This window comes from Molossus molossus, unplaced genomic scaffold (assembly GCF_014108415.1).
Source record: "Molossus molossus isolate mMolMol1 unplaced genomic scaffold, mMolMol1.p scaffold_m16_p_22, whole genome shotgun sequence".
NCBI lineage: Eukaryota > Metazoa > Chordata > Mammalia > Chiroptera > Molossidae > Molossus > Molossus molossus.
This window is the reverse complement of record NW_023425358.1, coordinates 23,022,022-23,044,979: the sequence shown is the minus strand read 5'-3', so window position 1 is coordinate 23,044,979 and position 22,958 is coordinate 23,022,022. Positions and strand designations below refer to the sequence as shown.

The 22,958-nt window shown below is 38.0% G+C and overlaps 1 protein-coding gene across 3 annotated transcripts in view; it reads right to left on the bottom strand.

The window, feature by feature from the left end:
• The window catches only part of PITPNB (phosphatidylinositol transfer protein beta), a 65,370-nt gene that overhangs the window by 3,201 nt on the left and 39,211 nt on the right, over positions 1-22,958 (bottom strand). For 2 of the 3 annotated variants that reach the window (XM_036276454.1, XM_036276453.1), the window contains exons 8-10: positions 16,535-16,612; positions 4,026-4,136; positions 1,915-2,037 (exon numbers count right to left, since the gene is read on the bottom strand). In XM_036276454.1, the coding sequence (XP_036132347.1) occupies positions 1,915-2,037; positions 4,026-4,136; positions 16,535-16,612 (312 nt within the window). Of the gene's footprint in view, positions 1-1,914; positions 2,038-4,025; positions 4,137-13,809; positions 13,954-16,534; positions 16,613-22,958 lie in introns of those variants that run through there. The other variant, XM_036276456.1, reaches the window with a different exon arrangement.

Sequence of the window (22,958 nt, the reverse complement as noted above, 5' to 3'; positions counted from 1 at the left end):
AGCCAGAGCACTTCCCCAGGGGAAGAAGAAGTCTCAGCCAAGTTCTGCACAAGGGGCTCAGAGATAAGCAGGGTTCAGAGCCCAAATCAGGGAGGGCTCTATCCATCACCCTTCAGCTGTGACTACTCTTACTCGTGTTATGAACAGCCCTTCAACACAAAAATCAAAACCAAAAAAGCCTCCTTCTTGAGAGTTCGAACCAATAAAAATAAGTCTGTTTTCTATCCTATCTTGGTGTTGGTAAATCATTTTTGGGGATACCAAGACTGTACCACGAGTTTAGTGAGAATGAGTATAACCATGCTGCTTTCTTTTTAATGTTTGGCCGACAGCAGCTGCCCACCAGGGCTGGAGACAGCTGGCAGGTATCGTTGAAGCATGGAGCACCTGGAGGGAGCGAACCCAGGCAAGGCAGGGAAAAGGGCTTCAAACTGAGTGGTGGTGGTGGGTGTTTCTTAGAGAAGAGCATCTGACTCTTGAGTAGGGGGGGACAGAAGTAGGTGAGAGACATAAAAAGATGGGACATACCCATGACTTACTCTTGCCTGTTTAAATATTTTGACTGGGCTAGCCTAAAAATAAGGAGGTAAGGGAAAAGTCATCCATGCTTGCCATTCAATCATCCCATTCCCAAGACCCAGAACTAAAGAGTTAGACTACCAGTAAGAGAAACTGATGTCGAAGAGGAAACTTCCATTGGCTGGCCAAGAAACTGAACCCCAATTTATATTGTTTTCTCTATGGGAAAATATTGTTCCAAATTTTTAAAAAATCAACTTAAAAACTTTTGGAACAAAATCCATTCATAAGTTAGAGATTGCTTGAAGTTTACTTCATATATAAGATAAGGTTAAAAGATTTATTGCTTTATAGAGAAAGTATGTCCTAGTCCTCTCAGAAGGTTTGTATAAAGCTAATTAGAAGCAGATCTGCCGTAATCACCAAAAGTAAGCAATTTTAAACAGATCCTTTATGATGCTCCGTGCCAGACAAATAGATTTCTTTCTGTGCCAAAGAATCGGATTTGCTGCCACTCTCCTGTGATTACACGGAGTTCCTGCCTCGCACGCAGGCGTCTGTCAAACGCTCTCGCCTGCAGGGCTTCCAGAACTGAAACTGCTGGCCGGGCTCGGGATGACTGCATGGAAACCACTAGCGCACCCTGGACATTCCTTGGGCTCATTTCCCCAGGGAGCCTTACTTTCAACTGAAAAGAAGTGTAGTCCAGAGCAAAAGTAAAAGCAAAGCAGACATGTGCAAGAGGAAGTCGGGGAAGAATCCGTCCCTGGGAGAAAGGGGGTGCTCAGGCACTGAAGGGCCTGTTCACTGGTGGTGAGGAGGAGCTGGGGTGGGTTTTAACTTTGAAACATGACATGCTGACCTCCTGCCTAAGGATCACCTGTATTTCTGCCTAAAGCTTAAAAAGAAATAAGATTCATTGCTAATTGTGGAGGGGAGGAGGCTTTCCTGGGATCAGTGATAATACCACTCCTCGTATCTTTTCTACTGAGGAGGGAAATAAGACTTTCTGTACTAACATTAGTCACTTACTGTGGTAACAAAATGAGCCAAAGGCAACTGGGCCTGAGAAAGGGGGTGTCTAAAAGGACTGTGGACCAGATATCACCACAGAGAACTAACGCATAAAAAAGAATTTACAAACCACTGGACATCTTACAGGTAAATTCTAAATCAGGAAAGCTCTAGTCTAGTTTTATGAAAAGGTGCTCAACAAAAGAGAAATCAGAATATGTGAAGAGATATTAGTGTCTGAGAAATTCAACTTTGATAAAGATATACAGATTAAGGAATGGTTTCTAATAATACTCTTAATTTTAAGTCTATACTTACTAAGCACATATGCAGTACTAGAAAGGAAAAATCAGAGAATTTCCACAAAACAGGAAGTCTTACTGTTTCTAGTTCTTTCTGAGTTTCATCTTCCATTCGCCGAATATCTTCCATTGTCAGATCAATCCACTTGTCAATCCAACAAAAAAGCTGACGATGAAAGTTTGTAAATATCCTTTTTTCTTGCTTTTAAAACAAAGAAAAGTAGTGTGAGATGGTAAAACTCTTAAGATTAATGACATATTAACTTTATATGTCCCAATTAACAAATGAAATCGACATACACTTGGTTTGAAAAGACTACTGTGTCAATTAGTGGAGATTTTAATTCCATACTATTACCATCTTGTAAAACAAAATAAAGATTTCCCTGTGAAATGTGAAACAATCTCTCTTTGCAAAGGAAGTATGATTTACTAGAAACTGAAAAAAAAAATGTGGTATGTACATTCTAATCCTGCATAAATTCCTGCTGGACCTGGTTCATTATTACTTTTTTCTAAATGTCAATCACCAAAGGTCAACTCAATTTCTTCTGCTGTAAAACTGTACATTATCATTCTTAACTTCTCTGCAATTCAAAGGAATACCGTGAGATGGAATATACTAACATACAGTAAGAGGAGTCCTGGCTTCTTGGAACAAGATGTTTTATTAAATTAAGAATTATTACATACTCTCCATTCATTCTTTTACTCCAATGTTACTGCCAAAATTTAATTTTATATGTGTGTGTGTGTGTGTGTGTGTGTGTGTATACATGTATATATATATATATATATATATAAAATGTGTGTGTGTATACATGTGTGTGTATATATATATATATATATATAAAATGTGTGTGTGTATACATGTGTGTGTATATATATATATATATATATATATATAAAATGTGTGTGTGTATACATGTATACACACACACACACACACACACCCCTCATATGTATAATTAGTGATTTTAATTGCTGGATTATTTAAGTTTTATTAAATTTTCCCAAGAAGAGAGAAAAGTGTACTGAATAGTGAGTACTTCAGAATTTTTGGACAATCTTCAACTTTTACGTTTTTTCCCATGAACAGAAAGGACTTCATCAATTATATGTGTGACTTCTATTTATCAGAACTAGATTGTTAATCTATTATTATGATCCAAGAGGAAAGAAGGAAGCCAATATTTACAGAGTGCCTTCTGTGGGCCAACTGCAAGCAGGCCCAAGAATAATCAGTTTCCAGACTATATGATCCTTTTTTAAAAAAAAAAGCATTAGAGCAGTTACAGTTTAAAAGTAAAAATATTATGGTGAAACTCTGCCACTGCAATAAGTGTGGGTTCAGAGATACAAAAAGGGCTTCTTTATAATGATAATGGAAGAAACATTCACCCTACAAGAAAAATAAATACCAAAGAACTTTTCGTATTCCTTATGTGCTTAACACCATGTGTATTTTTATACACATGCAATTTTCCCCTTTCCAGATCAATTGCCTTCTGTTGCTTTCACTTTAATAAAGAAGTAAAAAAAAAAAAAAAAGCTGATTAGAATTTGGATCCTCAGATTATGTGACCCTAGGTTCAGAGTGGAACTATTCTCAGCGAGGATCCCCAAAAAAGACCTGCCACAAAAGAGCGCAAAGTACCCAAGAAAGTGTACGCTGGGAGAGATCTGTGGAGGGCGAGAGTGTCCAGCTGAGCTGGGACAAAGGAGCACCTCAGTAGGCGAGGTCTGGCCTCTATTTCCAGCCAATGCTAAGACACCATGTCCCCTTAGGGACATGCTATATGTGGAAAAGGCTCTCTACAGAAAAGCTGGGCAAACCATCAGGAAAGCATTTTGAACAAAAAATTGCTATGCTCGCCTTGGCCAGTTTGGCTCAGTGGTTGGAGCGTCGGCCTGCAGACCAGAGAGTCCCGGATTCGGTTCCTGCTAGGGGCACGTACAAAAAAAAAAAAAAAAATTGCTATGCTCTTCCCTAAAGCAAGCCCCTAAAAACCTCTGCTGGCATCTGTCTGTGTTGTTTCCAGGGAGAAAAAGACGGGCAGAGAGAAATGATACAAGAACAATAATTATTACCTCAGGAGAAAAAAATTGTAGTTAACAGAAAATATCCCACAAAGAGCTACCTCAAATCTTAACCTAAGTTTAAGTCACCACATTCTGAACACATTTTACCTTCTGAATGAAGTTTTCTACTTTGCTCTGCAGCCCCCACCACTTGAACTTGATGGTCACCAGCTTATAGGCGCACATCTGAGGACAGTCAGGGCTGTTTGCCAGCTCCTTCTAGATAGGGAACATTGAAAAGGAGAAATCGTGACTTAAATATTTATGTTTTGATTATAACTTACTGTTGTGTAATGACATCACAGATATACATGAAGACAATTACAATCTCATACTTGTATTTAATTCAGGTATTTGGAAATTCAAAATCATTTTAGCAAAAGCAGCAGTATTCCCATGCTGCAAATCCTCCTTCCACAGACGAAGTTACTTCTTGACTCTACAGTTTAATAGGCACATTGCTCTGCCTCAAATTACACTATTCAAGTTTCATATTAAACACCAAATTCTATTCACATCTTATCAATAGTGAGCCTTTAATACATAAGTGTTCTCATAAAGCCATTATCGTATTCTCACCACGACAAGGTGAGGCACAAGAAGAAACGATGAAGAAGTTAGCTGTCTTTTGTGTCCTCAAACACTGGCAAGTGGCATGGCAGTGTTTTATTAACTGAGGTGTTCTCAAAGGAGGGGATATGCAAAGGGATGCAGCAGCAAACATGATCTAAACAAGTCTTGGAAGGCAAATCCCAAACATCCAGACTTTAATATCCACAAATGATTATACCTCATAATATAAATAGTGTAGTCAGGGAAATCCAATCAAGAGCTGTTATGGTGGGGGAGAGGAGAACAAGGTAGAGAGGTAGGGAGGCTGGATTAAAAGAGAATAAAGAAACAACATATAATGTCTACAATTTACATTCAGAAGAAAACATAAGGGAGCAATAAGAATTTGGATCCTCAAATTATGCCACCCTAGATTCAGAGTATAGAAATTCACTCGGAATTTTTAGATTCAGCCAAAAACATTTAAAATATGTATTTGTGTGGAGAGGGAGGAAGAGGGGGAGGAAAAAGACAGGGGAAAACAAATATAGCAAAGTGTTAACAACTGTTACATCTAAGCGGAGGTGTTCACTGTTTCATTCTTTCAGCTTTTTGGCTAGTTCTGAAGTTTTTCATTATAAAAATTGGAAGGGGGTGCCTGGCCCATGTGGCTCAGTGGATTGAGCATCATCCCATGGACTGAAAGGTCCAGGTTCGATTCCCACTTGGGGCACATGCCTGGGTTTTGGGTTCAATCCCCAGTAGGGGGCATGCCAAGGGCAGTCAATCAATGTTTCTCTCACATAGATGTTTTTATCTCTCTCTAAAATATCAATATAAAAACATATTTTAACAAAAATGTAAGAGGGGAATGCAATCCACGGTGCTACTATTTCTGTGACACTCAGTGCAGGCTTCTGCCTTAGCAAGTTCAAGATAGTAGTATGTTTATTTTAGGGGAAGAGGTAAATGTAGGGTTGAACCAGAAGCTCACAGCACATGGGTCTCCCAAGGTGGTGTGGACAAAAGACCAAAATACTCCCGAGCTGAACCAGGAGAATGCGTAGGGTGGGCTCACGGCAGGGAGCAGATGCAGACATGGTCTTGCCTCCAGAGCTCAGTTTAGCTCAGAAGGCAGGTACTTATCAAAGAATCACAGATAGCAGGGGGGACTGCAGGTAAGGTCTAGAGAAAGGTCCAGACTATGAACTCTGAGCCCCAGTGTTGCTGTACTTACAAGATGAAAGCTACATCTCAAAACTGTTGTGAGGACTAAAGAAGGCAGTGTATGTACCATGCTAAGTTTGGTAGAACTCGAGGGCACAAAACATGTTAGTTCTCTCTTGCCCTCATTCTTTCATAGAGCCATATTTACCACTTTGAATTTACAACAAAAACAAAAAATTAAATAACGCTTCTTAAAAGAGTAGAAAGCCAGGTGAAATACTATGGCGACCCTTTTTATAAAAACTAAATTATTGAGTGAAAAGATAAAAGATAGAGAACAAGGGTTCTCCCCTTCTTCACCACTGTCCCAGCTTCACACAGCACTCAGACTTCACGACGCCAGCACCAGCCGCACTGTGTGCCCGTCACTTCTCGTCAGCCCAACTCACATATCCCGCTTTCAATAGGTTCGTGTGTGAACAAATAAATATTCTGTCCATTTAGCCACATATGAATTAAAAAAAAAATGATGAATTTCTAGGTCTTATTCTAAAACCCCAAGATTATCCTTCATTTGTGGAATCATAGCATCAGACCACATTTTCCCCCCTAACTCTCAATAATGTTCCAGTTTCAGGTGAATTCTAAGGATAAGATATATGAAAAAATTCTACTTTGCTATTATTAATAGAACTCAGTGTCCTACAGAGTCCTGAATGATCAACTTTTCTCAGAAAGTCTCTTCTGTAATAACAGTTCATCTTCTGAATACCGAGCTGGTACATGAGTTAAATCAATGGGGTAACACCATAAGCATTTAAATAAGATTATTACATACAGCAAACCGTCCTTTTCCAGGTGAGTTCTATGTCAACAGAAGAACTTGGCTAGCTTAGCTGTTTTTCTATAATTTCCCTCCCATAAAATAGAGTACCGCTGTGAAAATTCAGTACACGTACGTACACACACACACACACACACAAACACACACCCATACTTTATGAACAGGTTTAATTCAGTTAAGTGTTAAATGGGTGCCATTTACAACCCAATCTGTGCTAGATGTTGCCAGAGGACACAAAAGTAGCTGGCAGAGAGGAGAGTAATTATGTTTATAAGCAATGATAAAAACCACTACCGTTGGTGCCAACAATCTCTTAGAAGGGACACCCTTCTATTGTGGCTGCTGTGGCCCTGGGCAAAAAAAAAAAAAACGTTTGCAACTGTCGCTCCCCCTCACTGACCTGCAGGACCCATGCATGCCTGTGTGTGGAAGTAGTCAACCAGTCTTCCACGGCACACAGGGAGTGTCTGAGTGCCCAGCCTCATTAAAATAATGGCAAAACTGGTCTTTCAGTAATCATTTTTCAGTAAGCAAGGAGCTAGTGTTGAGCTACTCTCTAATCCAGTAAGTGTCACTGAAAACCTTCATATGAAACACAATTTGGGTATATATCGACCACAGCACTTAAAATTGTGAGATGCACCTGCTAAACCGTTCCCATTATGCAGTGTAACTCCCTATGTGAGGGAGGAAGGATCCGTAACCTCCCGGGCCTGCCTTCTGTCGGTGAAGGGAAGGCTGGGCTCTGCCAGGGCTTTCCCTTCTCTTACAGGACACTGAATGCACGGACGAATGAACTCGGCTCCTCCTCAACCGTCAGGGTCAGCCCAGGGCTGTAGGTGGTAATACACAGAGCCTTGACATCCAGTGCCTTGTCTTAACACTTCCTATAATTTTGCTTTTTTTCCCCATAATATTCCTGGCTTAACAAAATATCCCCCTACCCACACACTCAGGCTGAACTTCCTTTGTGGCTCAGAACCTCTGATGCACCACTGATCAGCCCCTAAGATGCCTTCCAGATGGAACATTCCAAGGCCCTACTAACTATGGGCTGCTGCTAATTTTGTTCTACAACTCCAAATCATTAGACACCTTGTGTGAAATGAGGACCTTGGATATTTCTAGAACATCGACTCTCCAGAATTCTCCTACCATTTCATAAAAATGGCAGGATCAAGCATGGTTCTAATTAAAGAGTAAGCTAAGCTAAATTTAATACAAACACGCCTATACCAAACTTGGGTTCCAAGAACAGAGCACACATGTGACTTCAACAATTACCTACATTGTTTCTCACATTCTTTCTAGTGAGTCTGGCAGGCTGCTCAAATCAATTACAGTAATATTCATAATTTATTAAGTAATAATGGCCTATAAAATTTAGTTTAAAAACTCTAAGTGATAAAACAAAAAAGAACCATTTCTCTCTAAGCTATCTTTCCCAGTTCTAAAATGTATAGTCAGTCTCAATCTGATTTTTGTTTTCCATCTACTTACAAGTAATTATTTTTTTAAAGTTCCGGGAAGAATATATAAATCCATGAAAAACAAACAACCTGCTGCCTTTATTTCTTGGCTAACTCTTCACAGTATCAGTACCTCACCCAGTGTGAGGCACAGAAGGTCACTTACAGAAACAAACTAATATCCCCAGGGAAAAGCTGAGGACATAGTAGCTATATATTTTTCTTCAACTCTTATTATTAATATATGTGATATTTGAGGTCTCATCCAATTCTAAAAATGACTTATGCAATTCTTAGTTTGAGCAATGATCTTAAAACAAGTGATTAAATGAAAGAAACAACTTCTAAAAGTCTCCACATGTATAATGGTGAAACAGAAAACAGTAAAATTGCCTTGATGCAGTGAGTAAAAGGCTAAAAGAATCTTTTCGGTGCCATCTTTCTGGAGTGGAATATAACACTGTGTAATTAAAAAGTCTCAAAGCTGTTCAGATCCTATTATGTATACCATATATTGTTAACCTGGTAATTCTACTTTCAGAAATGTATCCCAATTCATCAGTTAAGAAAATAGCAACACTGCAGATTTATTTATAACAGCAAAAACCTGGACTTATTAACTTAACACCTACTGAAGGACAGTAATGATATACCTCACAGGCCTTCCAAACAATGGCCTACTGTGCAAATAGTCATTAAAAACCATCTTTTTAAAGAATGATTAACAATGTAAAAAGAAAAAAGAAAGCTTAATATGATTATAAATAGGTTATCTATGATATAAACATTTGTAACAAAATCAACTATATGAATGAGGAAATATAACTGCAATTAAATAGTAAGCCTACAACTGATTTTTATTCTCTTCTCTGTACAAGTCTTTATTTTTAAAACTTATATAAATGTCATTTTATAAAAAACTAATATGCATGAAAAAATAAACTCTAAAAAATTTTTTGCCCTCAGGTGAGTATCTTAGGATAAAAATTTACTTTGGTTAATATTTCAAATCTTTATTCTTTTTTTACTATAAACACTCTAAATGTTTTCTTGCCTTTCTTCTTTTTGATTTTAATAAATCAAAGCTAAACAAAAGTCAAGGTGAAAAGATCTTTAATATATAACTTTAGTCCAGTCCATATTTAATTTTTCCTAAATCTTAAACTTCTAAAGCAAAAGCAAAGTATGTATGGACAGTAAAATATAATCAACTCTCAAGAGTTGTCAGAAATATATTCTTGTGAAAAAAAGGTATAACTTTTAAAATGTGAAAAATCTTAATGGGACAAATATTTGGGAGCCTCCCCCCACCCCATTGAGAGCAATGTGCTAGGACCCATGGAGCCACAGGGGCTCCAGGCTGCCTCTCAGCCCTCAGGGTGGCTCACTGCTTCAGGGGAGGCTGAAGCTTACTCTATGGCCTTCAATAATACAAATGTTTTCTGATTCTTTTCTCTCTATCAGTTGAAAAAAATAACCAGAAAGCAAAGAAAGCCAAAACCTAATTTAGATCATTCACACGTAATTCCTATCCAGTCCAAACCTAACATTTCCTAACATAAGGCAAAACAGGATTAACACTCCTAATCTAAGAGGAAATAGAATTATTTTGCTGATAAACACAAGATTTATATAGATTAAAGCATAAACATTTTTAAAAATTGAAAATAAAATGTAAAATATGCTTGGTTACCAAAAGACAAGAATAATCAGAAGTTCTCTAAAATGAAAACCATGGAACAGAAAAACCCAAAATTATTACTCATCTCTACATAATTTAAATTTCATTTGTAACATAGCTAGTTGTAAATATTCTCAAAATTGTATTTAAATAGTTTGTGTATTTACTGAATTCCCTGCATTTCACATTTCTTACTATAAATAAAGCCCCCGAACTCAAATCATGTTTTTAATTTAACAACATATTAAGTTACTCTGAGGTATGTGGATGAGGCCTAAGGGGGAGTAATGTATATTGAAGCCACACAACATAACTAAACAAAACCCAGCATGTTTAACTGGAATAGTAAGCAATCAGCCAATGTTATCCACGAAGACTAGTTTCTTGTATCTATGACAAACAAATATATACAAATGTAAGAAAACTAAAAAAAAAAACACACACACACAACCAAAGGCATTCTGAAAACTCATCATTCTCTAAAAATAAAGTTCTCTCACAGCCTTATGCTACACATCAACTCTCCATATACCTTTTCCTATTTAAAATGTATTGGGATGAAGATGGAATAGGTATATGTTACAGTCAACCAAAGGTAATACTTTGCAAGGACACAGCAGTTTATAAAAGCCTCACATTCCCTTCATATTTTAATTTTTCAATTTAAGGCAGTCTGAATGCTCAATTTCAGCTGTTGATTTTGTAATGCAAGTTTCCAACCCAGATTTCACTAAGCAAGTTAAAAATAAATGATCTGCTGGGGCTGTTGCCAGTGCATGCATCAGTAAATATCAACACAAGATTACAGAATATAAGTGAAGTATGTATACCAAAATTTCAAGTAAAACCTGATTCCCCAACTCAGCCATTCCCTCAACTCTGTTTAGATTTTGGTAGCCATTTTGATAGAACTACACTGGACATATATTCCTGTATGTATATGGGAAGTCCAACATTTGATTTTTATTTGGTTTAAAATAGTTAACTAGAATCCAGAAAATACTCAGTATCTACAATGAGCAAATATCTGCGGCTAGGTGAGCTAAGTCAGACACAGAGCCTATAGCTGAAAACTCAGTGAGTAATGTGGGACGAACACAGGAGGACAGGGAAGGAAGACGGAGTGAAAACATAAACCCCCACCATGACACAAGACACACCAAGTGCCATAAGAAGGTCATCAACAAAGCTTCTGGCAGGGTTAAGAGGTGGGAGATTCCTATCTGTTTGGGCAAATGAGAAATGTTAAATAGAAGAAGTAAATGTGAGATAAAGTTCGAAAGATTAAACTAATTTTATGTGAAACTAATGTCACAAAAATAAGCAAAATGAAATTAAGAGAGGAAAGTTTATTGCCTGTGAGAAGATAATCATGCATATTTTCCATGTCTCCAAACTTAGTGTTTTTACAGCTCACACCCATTTTACTAATACGAACTATGACATGTGCTTCATGCTTGTGTCCAACTGTCTAGGAGTGACACTATATCAAGTGAAACCACAAGTTCACTCTTCAATTAAAACTCATGAAGAAAACGTTATGTTCCTGATAGTGTCAGAAAGACACTCTGCAAGAAGCCCACACTGTCAAATCTCTTCTCGAACCTGAGTAAGACACTTCATTCCTTCAGGCCTGAGTCCTTCAGTTCTGCTTGAGAACAGAGGCATTCAATATGCAAGTCTAGAACTAATCATATACTGCTCCTGGGGCACTTAGCTTCTTTAAGACATGTAACAGCTTTTTTGGTGTCCTCTATAGGAGTTGCATAATGTATACTGTGTTAAATATATATTTTTTTAAAAACGAAATTAAAAACCTAGTTGTCAAAATAATCACCCATGTTTAAAGGTCTGCCTTATTATATATAATCCACAGTGCGGTCTAATCAGAAACTAATTATTAAGCCTCATTATACCACCCACTATGGGGTTTCAAATGTAGATTACAGGGAGGGAACAGCTTTTAGAATGCCTTCCCATCCTTGCTGGGACTCACAGCCATGTCTCCATGAAGACACACCAGAACACCCTCAGTCTTTCTCCCTGGGTGGCTATCCGTAAAAAGCAGTGCTCATTAGCCTCTTGAGGACTCTCTGGGCCACTTTCCTGCCGGTCTCTATCTCAAAGAGATCTCCACAGCTAGGTTTCAACTTCTCCCGCACCGCCACTTTTATTCTATCATTCGCCAGCCAAAAGAACCTTGTGGTATCTTTATTTCAGGTCACCGACAACCAAGGCTACCACCTTCTTTTCACAGATAGGAGGCAGGAAGAGAAAGTAGTCTTAGTAGTACCACAGGAAACACATTAGCATTCCTATAATCCACAAAGACAGCTGTCCTCCACTGGCTTGCAGGGTCCAGAATGGTTTTTCCGGCAATTCTGAAATAAATCTAAAGCTGACTGAGCAGGTAACCAGTATGACAAACTGTTTTGAAAGGCTAAGCTCCAACTGCCAGAGCTTCTCCTGACTAGAGTTAATTTATGTAGAAGACAAATGGGACATGCCTTTAAGATTAGAACCACCACCACCACCACACACACACACACACACACTACACACACACACAGACAGTGGGGCAAACGTAGGATTACTGTTGTTCATATGAAAAATAGTTAATTAATCAAGAATAAACTTTTGTACATTCAACTATAAAACTACTTTGCCCCACCCTGTATAAAGATAATATAAAAGTCACCACAATTTTTCTGGATCAACTTCTTTATTTGACCTGATCCCCTTATACCCCAATGTTCAGAAACTGGCTGAGTCTTCAGAGACACGTCAAGCACTCTAAGGGCCAGATGCTTTGGCAAAGCCTCTTACAAAGACCTTTTACAGGCCTAATTTTTAGCTATCATATATGTAGACACAAAAGCTTAAGTCTTCAGAGGCATCTGGATTAAATGAAGAAAAAAATGAGGCTTGCCATAGGATAAAAATGAGATCATAGTCTTCAAAGGTGGTGTTTCAATTTGTTAAAATGACAACTCCTCACCAGATCAGGGGAGGCAAACTGGAAAACTAAAGGAATCCACATAGAAACTATTTCTCATAAACTATCAGGACAAGTAGTCATACCAGTGCCACAACACATACAGAGGCCCCAAAACACAAACAAACCAAAACACAAGACACATGTACACACACAAGCATGTGCAGTGCTACAGAAAAATAAGACATTTACATCCATAGAAACACACAGTCTGCCTGAAGCAAAAATCTTGATCAGGTTATAAATTGCTCTCTTTTTACTATGCAGAGTCACTTCATCAAGTGCTGAACCCTAAATAACAAAATACAATTTGTGTGCTCAGATTTTTAAAATTCTTGTTTTCAGAGGGAAAATGAATACACAACTAACACCTGCATCTCTGGGTTTGTAGTTTTTGAAAAATAAAAAGTATGCATCATATCGCAGGCTTTAGAAAAAAGTATTCTTAACCAATGTGGAAAATATTAAAATTTCCCTGGCAACCCCATGACCCCCTGCTAGAGAAGGTTTTCTAAACTCTGTGGCCTCTGCTTTAGGGCCAACCCAAATCAAGCACTCATTAAACACAGAACCATGGAGGTAAGGACAGCTGAATCAGGGAACCCCTGAACACCAGACAGAGAAATGAAATAACTGTGTCATAAATAGGGTATCACAGATTTTGATCTCATCAACACCAAGAGATGACGAAGGCTTTTCATGGTGACAATGATAAGAGCTACCATTTATTGTACACTTTCTCTGCTGGAATGTGACATTCATTCATTACTTCATTTAATCCTCACTACAACCTTGAGGTAGTTATTAATATTATTCCCACTTTAGAGATGTGGAAACAAAGGCTCAGAATTAGGATTAGGTTATTTAAAACACAGCTTGGTGACAGATTCATGATGGGTTTTTAATGGATCTCCCTTAATGCCACTATCATCTACAAATTCCCTGACCACTGGAAACATATGACTGGCATTAACAGGAATTATCAAATTCTGACAAATACCATGAATACAGAGAATCACACAACTGCCATGATATGACAGCATAAAAGGTGCAGATTGGTGATCTGGAATCATTGGATTAAGAGTCAGAATTGGCTTACACATCTCTGTGACTAGCACTGAACCAGATACCACAGAAATGGCAGACATCCTGTTGTTTCTTCTACAACTACTGTCCGTGTTTCTCTAGCTAATTCTCATCTATAAAATGAAACAGTTGTACTTACCCCAGAGGAAGGTTGTGAAGATTAAATATGACCTTGTATAGTGCCTGGCACCAGGGAAAGTTTCTTTTCCCCTTTCCAGTCTGGTACAGACAAGTGGTATATACTGCAATAATTCAGAAAGAAAACACCACTATGGGATAGTAAGAAAAAGGTTCCAAGAGATCATGAGGTTTAACTTAGCTGTGAATATACTTTGGAATTAAACTGGTGAGGTGAGTTTCTGCTGAGGGGCGTGGAAGGCCTTCAAAGCTGGGAACTACCAGGCAGCATTTACGTAGAAGCATTCTTACCCATAATCCTGGGTAAGCAGGTCCAGAACAGACTTCTTCTTCCATTTTGCTTTAACTACCATGCATTTCTTCCCTACGCTCATATTTAAGAAGTACAGAAATCTCCAACTATCATCCTTCCCCAGTGCTACCTTCAGTGCCATGATGACTACACTTAGGGCCCCCTGAACATGGATAAGATCATGTCAGTGCATAGTGCCTATTTTTCTTTCTTTCTTTTTTTGTTAATCCTCACCTGAGGATCTTTTTCCATTGATTTTTAGAGAGAGTGGAAGGGAGGGAAAGAAGAAGAGAGAGAGCTAGAGAGAGAGAAACAATGGTGTGAGAGACCTCCTGCACGACCGACTGGGGCTGGGGATTGAACCTGTAACTCAGGTATATGCCTTGACCAGGAATCAAACCCTCAACCCTTCAGTCTGTGGGCCAATGCTCACTCTAACTGCTGAGCCAAATTATCAGCTAGTCATCCTTCTTACTCTATTTTTCCTCCACAGCAATAAACAGACGGTTTAATTAGTTAATCTTGATTACCCTAGTTATTTCTAATCATGGTAATTCACTGAAATACAGTTAAGCAGTAACTCAATTTATAAGAGTAGCTATATCCACCATCATTTGGCTCAAGTTAACCAACAGGCAAATGAGTAGAAAGGTATCATGATCAGCCAGCACTATCCCAGAGAAATAATGAGCTATTGTTTAATACACACACACACACACACACACACACACACACAAAATGGGGAAAAAGACTGCTACACTGCAACCTGAAACAATGTAAAATTCACATCATTTCTAAAAACTAAACCTATTCCAGAATTTTTAATAATCATTAACTGATAATAAAAGGCAAACCAATGTTAAAAAGGTAAAAATCGTAAATAAAGGAATAAAATTCTAAAAGGTTGGAAATCATGTAAAAGTCATAGTGTCAAACTATCTTTGCTGCCTGTTAAAAATTGGTTAGGAGTTCCTACAGCCAACACTTGGGCCCAAACATAATAGCCCACCATGTAATGTAGCAATACCTTTTCAAATTTACACTTAAAAAATAGATAATTGGAAGAAAATTCAGTATTTAATTTACCTCTGAGTCCCAATCACATGCCCCTCATTCCCTGTAAAAGTATTGTCAACTACAGAATTATTACTTATTGGAGCAAGATGGCTTTTTAGAAGATATGGCAACCTTAGAAGCTGCCACCTGCCTGCTGTCCTAGCACAGCGCTCTCTTCTAGAAAGCTACTGTTAAATCTTTTAAAATTGAAAAAGGCTTATCCTCTGAAGTCCACAGCTAGAAATCTAGATAAGGGTAGAGATTTTTTAAAAAATCAATTAGAATAAATTTAGATCATGCATACTGAATTTGTTCCCTGATTTGTAAGTGACATATTATCACTTACTGGGTATTAAGTTATAAGTCTCTAGTCATGACCATTAACCTGGGAGAATCTTGATTGAACCCAGAGAACAAATGTGAAAATAAGATAATTATGAATCATTTTCTTATAGAAGAAAGTCAGACTCAGTCTTCATTTTAATTGACATGCAAGGCAGTCCACAGAACAGTTTGACGCCCATGAAGAACCATGCAATGGGTTACTTGTGAGCTGTTACAGTAATCCTCTACCTGCAAGCAACAATTAGCACCTAGACAGCTTCACTGTTGGCCTGTGACTGATTTCAACATAAACAGATTTGTTACTAAGTAAAATCCTGTTGGTGAAAAATCTGCTCGGGGCAGGTTTAAGTTTCTGTGCTCCTCTTCTGTCAAATTAGCTGTAATAACTTGACATCAACATATTAACCCTTCTGTAAGGGTCTGTTTTTGGTTTGGCGAATGCCTTTAAAATGCATTATATTTCTACAGCAATTTAAATGACTACCTAGACATTGCTTTTCTTATTTCCCTGAATAAAGTAAGACTATGCTCTTTATTAGAAAACAACTATTTGCCATCGAAATTGTTCTCTGGTGTCCCGCTTTCCAAAATAAAACTATGAAAAGGTCAGGAACATAATCTTGGGTGAAGGGAGCTTGTTCAGTTTTTACTAAGACTAAATTTAAACTATAAACCTTCATTTAACATGGATTTTTGTACTGCTTCAAGTCTCTAAAGAGAACAGTACAATCACCAAAGACTGAATCACGTGTCTCTTTTAAGAGTTATCAGAATAGCATTGGGCTGAAAGTGACAGCTGGCTCTGTTCTGTTTGTTAATGCAACACAGGCTTGCTGGCCAAGTGCAACTGGCTATAAGTCCTTATCGCAAATAAAACTATTTTTGTGCCATTTCTATTTTTCACTTAAACATCACCAGCTCTTCTAGACTCAAGACCTGTCAAGTATTCTGTTGCCAAGACTCTGCCTGTCAGAAAGGTCAGCATCCAGTACCTTCCAGTTGGGTCCCAAAGGGCCTCTCTTGGTCTTGACTGACTGGAATAATGCTGGGTCTTCATCAGCTTTGTAGTCCTGCAAAGCAAAACAAAGTCAGAGGCAGAGAAGAAAACCAGAGAAAAATCTTTAATCTTGCCAGAACAGCTCTATGCAGCTACTAAAATACATGACAGGAACTCATTTAGGCTTATTGTGCTTTTGTATAAAATAAAAGTAGAAAAAAGCTTCTATATAACATTAAGTTTTCACTTTGGTTCTATTTTAAACGTTTACCTTAAGGCAAAGTGACTACATAATAAAAAATAATAAAAGTCTTGACTGGCTGTCCACTGGTTACTAGATTTCTATCTCTAAGAACAAAAAATTTTCCAACATTTATCAATAGTTCCAGCATTCTGATATAAGTATAATCACATTCAAGAAATAAAACATACCCATTCCAGTTTTGCCAATACCCACAGATGATGACATTGGACTAACCCCTTCCTCCACCCTCCAGAGAGCAACTACTATAACTGGGACCATAGACTAGAACTATTGATTCCATGGCATTTCCCACTTCTTTCCTGGTTGGGTCTGTGGTGGATGCCTCAACCAGGAAGCCAGCCACGCCAAACCCTAACCCACAGAGGGCCATGGGGTATACACACCTTGGCTTCCTCATAGGAGAGGTAGCCTCTCACTGCCAAAGGAGACAAGGGAGGGTTTATGACTCCTTATGGGACTACCTCAGTTATACATCATGTCACAGGGGAACTGCCCTAAAATTTAGGTTTTATGTAAGGCTCTAGTATGTGTAAAGTCTCTTTCCCTTAACATACTCTTCCTAAAAGAACAGAGAAAATAAACGAAATACATCTTTTTAAACCTGTTTGCTTTACAAAAGTTCTGTTTTCATTATACACACACACACACACACACACACACACACACAAGCTACAAAAAGAAATACAAATTGCCTTTGAAAAGCTAAAGTTCAGGTTTAGATGAGCTGTAACAGTAACAGTGAGAAGAGGTCAGTTGGTCAGTTGAAATGACCACAAAGAGCCCTTCCCTTTAAAGCAGAGCTTCTGTACCAGGAGTCCTTCCCAGTATTTGTGGAGGGACTACATACTTTGGGGGGGGGGGGGGTGCCCTGACTAATAAATAAGAAAAATCATTGTTCTGCTCTAGAGATAAGCACTGAACATACTCCAAAGTACAATACAAACTTTCACAAATCAATGAAAACCTATTAAGAAGCAGCCAATCAAGACTCAAACAGCTACTCAGTAAGTGTATATGCCATATTAATAATTCCTGAAGAGAAAGTTATAAAGTATGTGAGAAAAAAAAAAAGTCAGGTTTGGGTAAAAAACAAAACTTTAAAGATAACTAGGTAAATATATAACCCTAAACTTGAAGCCTGTTTAAAGGTTGTCTAAGAAGCTATAAAAAGGCCCAACGGACTAAAATTACAACACAAGCAAACTTAGCAGGCCACACAAAGTCTTCCTGTTTAAAATATGCAGTGTGGTATGGCCACAGGCATTAGGTCAGTCAGTATTACCCAGGAGTGACGAACTGTGATGAGCCGACTGCAAGGGGTCGGACAACTGGGGTTTCTTCCTGTGTCTGGGCTCATCAGCAGAAAGTTCAATTACTGTCAGCTAAAATGAATTTTGAAACTCCTATTTAGAACCACACCCTAAAAATTAACAATTTCACTGCTGACTAAGAATCCACAGGGGTGGTCTCTCAAGACCTGGATTAACAGTGAGAAATCGGCCATCATGCTAATATAAGTAATCATGGAACTCCATAAAACATTTTCTTCTACGTCAGAGGCTTGGAACTGAAACCCAGAGACCAGCTAACTTTTCTCCAAAACTGAAAACATTTAACATCATATCAAATAATCACTTTTGACATCATCTCCCTCAATCAAGGTCTATTTATTAATCAGCCACCATGTAGAAGAAGGTAGTGTACCAGATGCTAAGAGGCAGTCCAAGGGGTAAGGAGAAGCAACACCTGGTTCTGGCTCCTAGAAAGTCATAGAATAGCTGGGAAAAAGACAAGCAAACAAAGAAAAGGTAACCAAAAGCCCAGGGATTACCCGTTAATTGCCAAAAGAAAATGGAGAGAAGAATTAGTGAGAATTGAAACCAACTAATACCAGCCAAGGAAATGTATTTTTAAAATAACTTTCAACATCGTGGTTAAAAGTAGAAAAATCTGGCCCTGGCCGGTTTGGCTTAGCAGTTAGAGCATTGGCCTGCGAACCAATGAGTCGCGGGTTCGATTCCAGTCAAGGGCATGTACCTCGGTTACGGTTTGTCCCCAGCCCTGGTTGGGAGTGTGAGGGAGGCAACCAGTCAATGTGTCCCTCACACTGATGTTTCTCTCTCTCTCTCCCTCCCACTCTATCTAAATAGAGGATAAATTTGAAAAATATCCTCGGGTGAGGATTAAAAAAAAAGTAGAAAGATCTGCCCTGGCCAGCATGGCTCCAAGGTTAGAGCGCCAGCTTGTACACAGGTTCCATTCTCGGTGAAGGGCACGCACCTGGGTTACAGGTTCAATCCCCACCCTGGTGGGGCTGTGCCAGAGGTAACCAATCGATGTGTCTCTCTCACATTGATGTTTCTCCACCCGACCCCGTCCCCCAACTTCCCTTCTATTCCCTCTAAAAATCAATGGGGAAAAAAAAAATCCCTGGGTGAGGATTAACAAAAAATAAATAAATAATAAATAAAATAAAAGTAGAAAGATCTTATTGCTAAGGTGCCTTATGTTAAAATTATTTATGATTAAATTTTAACTATCTGCACAATGCCCAGATGCTTGGCTGGTGTTTCATCCAATTTGAAGGAAAATACATTTTTCTTTTTCATTAACTGGGTGTGACCCAGTTAATGTGGGCATGATGGCCACTTTTTTTCTTTCAAAATCTAAAATGTTATAGAGCCTGACATGAGTTGAAAAGTAAATACCACATTCCTAAATCTAAGAGAGGATGCTCCATTATTTTATGTACCATTAAGAAGGAGGAAAACATTCAGCTAATAAAAACATGTTATAACTGAAAGACAAATCTTGATTTTTGAATATAATAAAATACGAGGGGGACAAAAATCAAGGGAGCAAGAATCTTAGAATTGATAAAATAGAGACTGCAGAACTACCTCTGTGGATTACAAACTTGCCCACGCCAACAGAGAACAAAAAATAAAACAAAACAAAATCCCCAAAACAAAGTATACACAAATATCAGTAGGGCTAAAGGGGAAAAAAAATCACTGATGGAATACAGTAAAGGTAGTATATACCAAGAAACAACTAATTTAAGAAAAGTGAACTTGGTCTAAATTGTGGCCAGCATAAACTATTTTCATGTAGGGGTAAATTAATTAAGGTGACACCCCAGGAGACAGGCCTAAGCATGATTATGGCACCAGTAAAGGTGAAAATGTGAGTGGATGGATTACACGGACTTCTTTAACAATACCCCTTTCCTTCCTAAATCCAGCTCCATATCAGGGCGATAACTAACTGAAACAAATTAATTAACTGAAGAACATGAAATAACACCTTAAAACTTCATTCTGGACCTAATATACGTTTCATAAAATGTATTTCCGAGTTTCACTATTAGTGCTAGTTGTCCTGTCTACTGGATGCTTTTCTGGGCTATGGATTCACAGAATCATACAGGTGAAGTAAACCGTGAAGACCATCCAAGCCACCTCACTTTACAGAAGACACCCAGCCAACAAGGTGATATGGCTCCCTTAGGACTACAACACAAGGCTTCTTAGCCTCTGTCTGGGCTCATTCTGTTACATTACACAGGAGAGGGGCAGAAGGGTGTCTACAAATGCCAGATAAGCAAAACCACATTTCTAAAACACCCAAAATCAGCAGCATCAGAAACCAAAGTGCATTTTCCTATAAGAAATGAGTGTATGCATGTAAAATATCTACATACATATACACGTATCTCTAAATCAAGTCTTCTTCCTTCTCTGCTTTTTTCTCTTGAAATATAAAGCAGCAAACATTAAAGATATACTGAAAATGCAACAAAATCCAATTATTAACAATAGCACCTTAACCTTGACAGATGAGAATAATGCATCTTGTCAAAACCTAGGAATTTTTGTGCTTTTTTGTAGTTTGAATACGTAAATGTCTAATTAGTTGAATTAAGTAGCAAGATATTAAAAAGAAGGAAGCAGGTGTAGTTTTAGCAACCTCAGTTTTGTATTTCTGAAACAAACATTTAATTTCTTGAACTGTGTTTTCTTTGCTGCAATTTTATTGTTGGGTATCTAGTTTGGTCTTTCTGTACTTGAAAACTGGCCGATTTATATCCGTATCACAATGAACAAATATATTCCTTCATGTATGACAGTTTCAGCATAGAGAATGCAACCTCAGCTACCAATTATAGCTGCAAATGAGCAATAGTGTGGAATGAGACAGCCTGCTGGCTTTGTTAGTATTCTGTCTCCTTTGGGATCCCATGGGGAAAGGGAGGCTCTGATGAAGAGAAGCCCTTGGCTCATGGTTTATTGTGCTTGCCACCAGCTGCAGACTTCTCATCTCATTAGCTCTTTTAGAATACAGTGGGTGAAGACAGCTGTAGCCTACTTGAGTCTTCAGCTCCTGGGTATTCTGAAGGCTGAATTTGCTATGCACTTTCTGTAATCCTTGGGAAAAAAAGAAAGCAAATTCACTAGGCCAAGGAAATGTATTTGTAAATGAATTTAAAAATCATGTTTAAAAGTAGAAAAATCTTATTGCTAAGGTGCATTGTGTTTAAAATTTTTTATGATCAAATTTTAATTATCTATATAATGCCCAGAGGCCTGGCCAGGATAAGGGCTTAGTAAAACCATCATTATCAAGTTAGGTGTAATGTCCCCAGACACTGCTTGCTCTGCTAATACCAGTGCCTGAACAACAGAAAAACACAATGGTATCAGCATTAGGTAGATTCAGATTAGTGTTAACACAACTCTATTTAATTGAAAACTCTTATTTAAGTAAAAAAGGAGACAAGTGAAAGTCAAGACACCCTTTGGAGAACACATAAAACGTAAATAATGGATTACTGAGTCTCTAAGCTGGAGCCACGGAATCCATTCATTCAATTCTTATAAATACCTGTTTTCTGTCACTGGAATACAAAGTTGTGCTGCCTCTTGGGTATGTATCTGCTACTCACCACAGCTCTCAACAGAAACCAGACTCATTTTGAAGACAAAGAATTTTAGTTTTAGGAATCTTTAAGCATAGTGGCTTGTTCCCACATATACAAGCACAAAATCTGTACTGAGCCAACTTAACTGTCCTTGAGTCCAGATTGAACTCATGATTATGAATGGGGAACATGTAGAAGGGGAAGAGCAGGCTGGTAGGAACGTCTTGACAGCTTGTGGAAAAATAAACTCCAGACACCAGAAACTGCTTAAAGAACCATGCATGGGTTCCCACAGGTGAAGTTAAATGTAAGCTAAGGAAAAGTGTGTCCAAACACAAGTATTAGCAACTCCTGGACACCTGCCTATAAAAGAGCATCCCCACCCCCATCCTCCAAAAAAGAGAAACAATTCTACAGGGTAAACATAAAAACTTGAGAGAGATATTAGGATCCTGCAGCCTGCAGTAAAGTGCTTTCCTTTAATATTACATGATTAATTAGGTGTCCATTCTAATAGCTCAAAGATAATCACTAAGTTTAAAATGCACAGGTACTGCTACTCAATTTAGCAAAGCGTATTTCCTCTAATCACATCCTAAAAGTAAAGACCAGGATGAGGGAAAAGCTGAATTAAATACAAACGTAAGTATCAAACATCATTTATTAGCAATGCCCTGCATTTTTCAGTATTGTGGCACTTAAAATTTTTAAAAAGGGATTCCTAAATCCTATCACCACTGACCCTAGTGCACAACTACCTGGAGTTGACAAAATTCAAGCCAGACTCCAGACGGGAAGCCTATTAATAAAAAATGTTTGCATTAAATTTTGCAGTAGCAAATAACAGTGGTGTAAAAATAACATTTACTAACTTTTTTAAGAAACTCATTTGAACAGTTATTTTCAAATAAGCAGCTTTCTTTTCTATTTTTAATTACATCTCCCCAATGACTCCTCACCGTTTCAGGTTCCCACAGAGTACCATTAATATAGTATAAGTAAATCTCATTAATTCAGGTCCTACCACCTTGGAATTCATAATAATTTGGACAGGGGCTGGACTGAAGTTTATCTTTGCATGATCTATGAAAAAAGGATTTGCTACACAAATTAATAGAGTAACAAGATCTCAGGAGGGCTGTTTAAACAGTTCAGAAGTGTTTTAGAGCAATTCAGAAGCATTCATTTGCATATAATTATTATGCTAATTACAAATCATTCTTATCTATTCAT